The 3,795-nt window shown below is 48.5% G+C and overlaps 1 protein-coding gene across 1 annotated transcript in view; it reads right to left on the reverse strand.

Moving 5' to 3' along the window:
* Positions 1-1,942: 1,942 nt before the first annotated feature.
* Positions 1,943-3,795, reverse strand: part of LYPD3 (LY6/PLAUR domain containing 3) — a 5,463-nt gene continuing 3,610 nt past the window's right edge. The window contains exon 5 of the mRNA XM_027767156.1: positions 1,943-1,963. Within this exon, the coding sequence (XP_027622957.1) occupies positions 1,943-1,963 (21 nt within the window). The remainder of the gene's footprint in view (positions 1,964-3,795) is intronic.

The following is a 3,795-nucleotide window of genomic DNA, read 5'->3' on the forward strand; positions in this document are numbered from 1 at the left end:
TCTTTTTTCTTTTTTTTTTAGAGGTTTTTACCTTAGGTGCATGCACTTACCATAGAGAGAAAGACGGTGAGAGGGAAAGTGAGGAGTTTCCCCCCAGGGAGGATGGCCATGCCACAAGCTCTTCTTCTCGGTTCTCCTCCCTGGATATTGGGCATGCACGCACACACCCCTGACTGGCCATGTGGAAGTCCAGTGACACAACCACTATGCCATTTGCTGTCCCCAAGTTCCCTGGTTCTTTTTTTTTTTTTTTTTTGGGGGGGGAGAGATTTTCACTATAGGGCGCATGCGCTCGCCAGACAGAGAGAGAGACATTAGAGACAGAAAGCGAGAAATCACCCCCCAGGGGAGATGGTCACGCCGCAATCCCTTCTCCTCCATTCTCCTCTCGGCGGGATCTTGGGCACGCACGCACACGCACCCGGCGTGAGTTTTAAGCCACCGGGTCCAGGACACGAACCGCGGTCGACTACGTGGGAGTCCAGCGACATAGCCATTAACGCTAACTGCTGGTTCCCGTTCCCTGGTTCTTGAGAAAGACATTTCTTAGATTTTAAACTGGCAAGAGACTTTTTGTTTTAAAGAATTATTTTATTTAACTTTAGTTATTTATTGAATTATTTTTAATTTGAACAGAGAGGGACAGAGAGAGAGAGAAGGAAAGTGAAAATGCAAGCCACCAGGTCCGGGACTTGAACCGTGGTTGACCATGTGGGAGTCCAGTGCCCTTAACCACCACACTGCCTGTAGTGCTTGTGGGTCTGCAGGTTGGCTGCGGCCGCGGGTCTCTGTTCTGCAGGATGGGATTTGTTAAAGTCGTCAAGAATAAGGCCTACTTTAAAGATATCAAGTGGAATTTAGAAGACGACGAGAGGGTAAAACTGATTACTATGCTCGGAAACGCTTGGTGATCCAGGATAAAAATAAGTACCACACACTCAAATACAGGACGACAGTTCGTGTAACTAACAGAGATATCGTTCGACAGATTGCTCATGCCCGTGTAGAAGGGGGTATAACAGTCTGCGTGGCCTACGCACATGAACTACCAAAATACGATTTGAAGGCCGGCCTGGCAAATGATGCTGCTGCGTATTGCACTGGCCTGCTGCTGGCCCGCAGGCTTCTCAGTAGGTTTGGCAAAGACAAGATCTATGAGGGCCAAGTGGAAGTGACCGGAGATGAGTACAATGTAGAAAGCATTGATGGTCGGGACCAGCAGTTAGCGTAATGGCTATGTTGCTGGACTCCCACGTAGTCGACCGCAGTTCACGTCCCGGACCCGGTGGCTTAAAACTCACGCCGGGCACGTGTGCGTGCGTGCCCAAGAGCCCAAGAGGAGAATGGAGGAGAAGGGATTGCGGCGTGACCATCCCCCCTGGGGGGTGATTTCTCGCTTTCTGTCTCTCTGTCTCTCTCTGTCTGGCGAGCGCACGTGCCCTATAGCGAAAACCTCTCCAAAAAAAAAAAAAAAAAAAAAGCATTGATGGTCAACCTGGTGCCTTCATCTGCTATTTTGGATGCAGGCCTTGCCAGAACCACCACTGGCAGTAAAGTTTGGGGGGCTCTGAAGGGACCGGTGGATGGAGGCTTATCTATCCCTCCCTAACGATTCCCTGGTTATGATTCTGAAAGCAAGGAATTGAATACAGAAGTCCATCGGAAACACATCATGGGCCAGGACGTTGCAGACTACATGCGTTACCTAATGGAAGAAGATGAAGACACCTACAGTACATAAAGTACAGTACATAAAGAACAATGTAACTCCAGACACGATGGAGCGGATATAGAAGAAAGCTCACACTGCTATACGAGAAAAGCCAGTCTATGAAAAGAAACCCAAGAAAGAAGCTAAAAAGAAGAGGTGGAATCGTCCCAAGATGTCCCTTGCCCAGAAGAAATATCGGGTAGCCTAGAAGAAGGCAAGCCTCCTCAGAGCTCAGGAGCGGGCTGCTGAGAGCTAAACCAAACGATTTTCCATGACATTATTACAGATAAAGACAATCCGCTTAACAGCAAAGGGAAAAAAAAAGAAAAAAGAAAAGGGTGGTCAGGGGCCTCTGTGGCTAGACCATCTGGACTCAGTGTCAGGGTAAGAAGGAGGTCAGAGGTCTAGAGGCAGAAAGAAGCCTACCTGAACTGAAGCTGAGAGAAACATGGCTCATGTCCTATGAAGCTGGCCTGCCTGGGTTCCAATCCAGGCACCACTGTTTATCAGCAGGTGACCTGGGGCAAGTTTCTCAATCTCTCTGAGCCTCTTTTCCTCTCTTGTAAAATGCAGGTGATTACTGCCTACCTCACAGTTGTGTAGATTAAATATATTAACCCAAGTTCAGTATTTAAAACAGTGTCTGGCACGTAATCGATGTATTTCTCACTGTAGGTTAATTACTTCATGTTCTGAGCCTCGGTTCCCCCATTCATCCCATCTGAGGATAAATGTGGAGAATTAAAGGAGGCAAGGAATGCAAACACTAGCGTAGTCCTGGCATCTCATAAAGCTTTTTTCAGTCACTAACATTCCTATACCACTGTCTCTGTTGTACTAGAATGCATGACTTAGGATGCAGCGATACATGATTAGAGTCCGTGTTTGTATTCTCAACTTTGTTACTATTATTGCTATTTACTATTGTTTGGCTATTTTTAACTACCTCGTATTACTGCCCATTATGAATAATGATATTGGGGGCTGGCCAGTGGTGCAGCTTTAAAACGTAATGCTCTGAGGCCCAACCATGTGCAAAGGTCCTGGGTTTGCATCTGGAAGCTTCTTGAGTACACAGGGCATACAAATAGATCTGGGACTGGCTGAGGCTGAGAGTGGATCACAGCATGGAGACCCCGTTGGGGTGATATCTCTCTCTCTCTCTCTCTCATAGATGAAATACATAAACTTTAAAATAAATCAAGGGTTAGCATCTTAAAAAATCATATTGTAATAATATCAGCACTGTTACTATTACCTCGTTATCCCCCACACCTGATCCCCCTGGAATCAAGTAGTCCCCAAACCTACCGAGACCTCTCCTTTCCAACTCAGTCTTTCCACTCTGGGCCCTGAAGAGTCAGGCCTTCATCTTGTTGGGAAGAGATGGAGGTAGGGCTTGAACTCCAGGTTCCCAACATGCAGCAAAGACTGACAGCAGCACCCTTGAGCCCTTTGGACAACTGGAATGCTGTGAGCCCACTGATACTTTATAAACCAGATGGGTGGCAAGGTGGTGGGGTCTAGGGAAGGTGCACAGAGCCCTTAGACAAAGCTCTCCTCTGCCCCCCTTGCATTGCTGAAAGCCCCACTCACCCCTCCGTGCCGCTTAATGGTTTCCCCCAGTCTCCCCCTCCCTACTAGACTCTAAGAGAGCGAAGAAATTCAAATCCCAAATCCCCCCAGAGCTGTGGTTATTTTGGGAAATAGAGAAGGGATTGCAGCATGCCCATCCCCTTAGGGGTGATTTCTCTCTCTCTCTCTTTCTCCTCTCTCCTCTCTCCTCTCTCCTCTTCCCACCCCTATAGCAAATTAAAAAAACAAAGGTTATTGTGAGAAATAAGGTGGAAACAACCTCTTTAAAGCACTGTACAAAGTAATTAAATCTTTATTGAGGCCCTTATGTGCCAGAAACTGACTTGAGACACGGTCCCTGCCCTTGAGGGGCTCACAGTCTAGTAAGCAAGACGGAAGAGGCGCTGAGTCCCTCAGCAGGAGGGGCGGGGCCGCGCGCTCGGGGGCGGGGCCAGCGCCCGCCCCGCCCCGCCCCCACAGGCCGCCGTGGGTCCCCCGCCCTCCGCCCC

This window comes from Tupaia chinensis, unplaced genomic scaffold, assembly GCF_000334495.1.
Source record: "Tupaia chinensis unplaced genomic scaffold, TupChi_1.0 Scaffold000067_1, whole genome shotgun sequence".
NCBI lineage: Eukaryota > Metazoa > Chordata > Mammalia > Scandentia > Tupaiidae > Tupaia > Tupaia belangeri.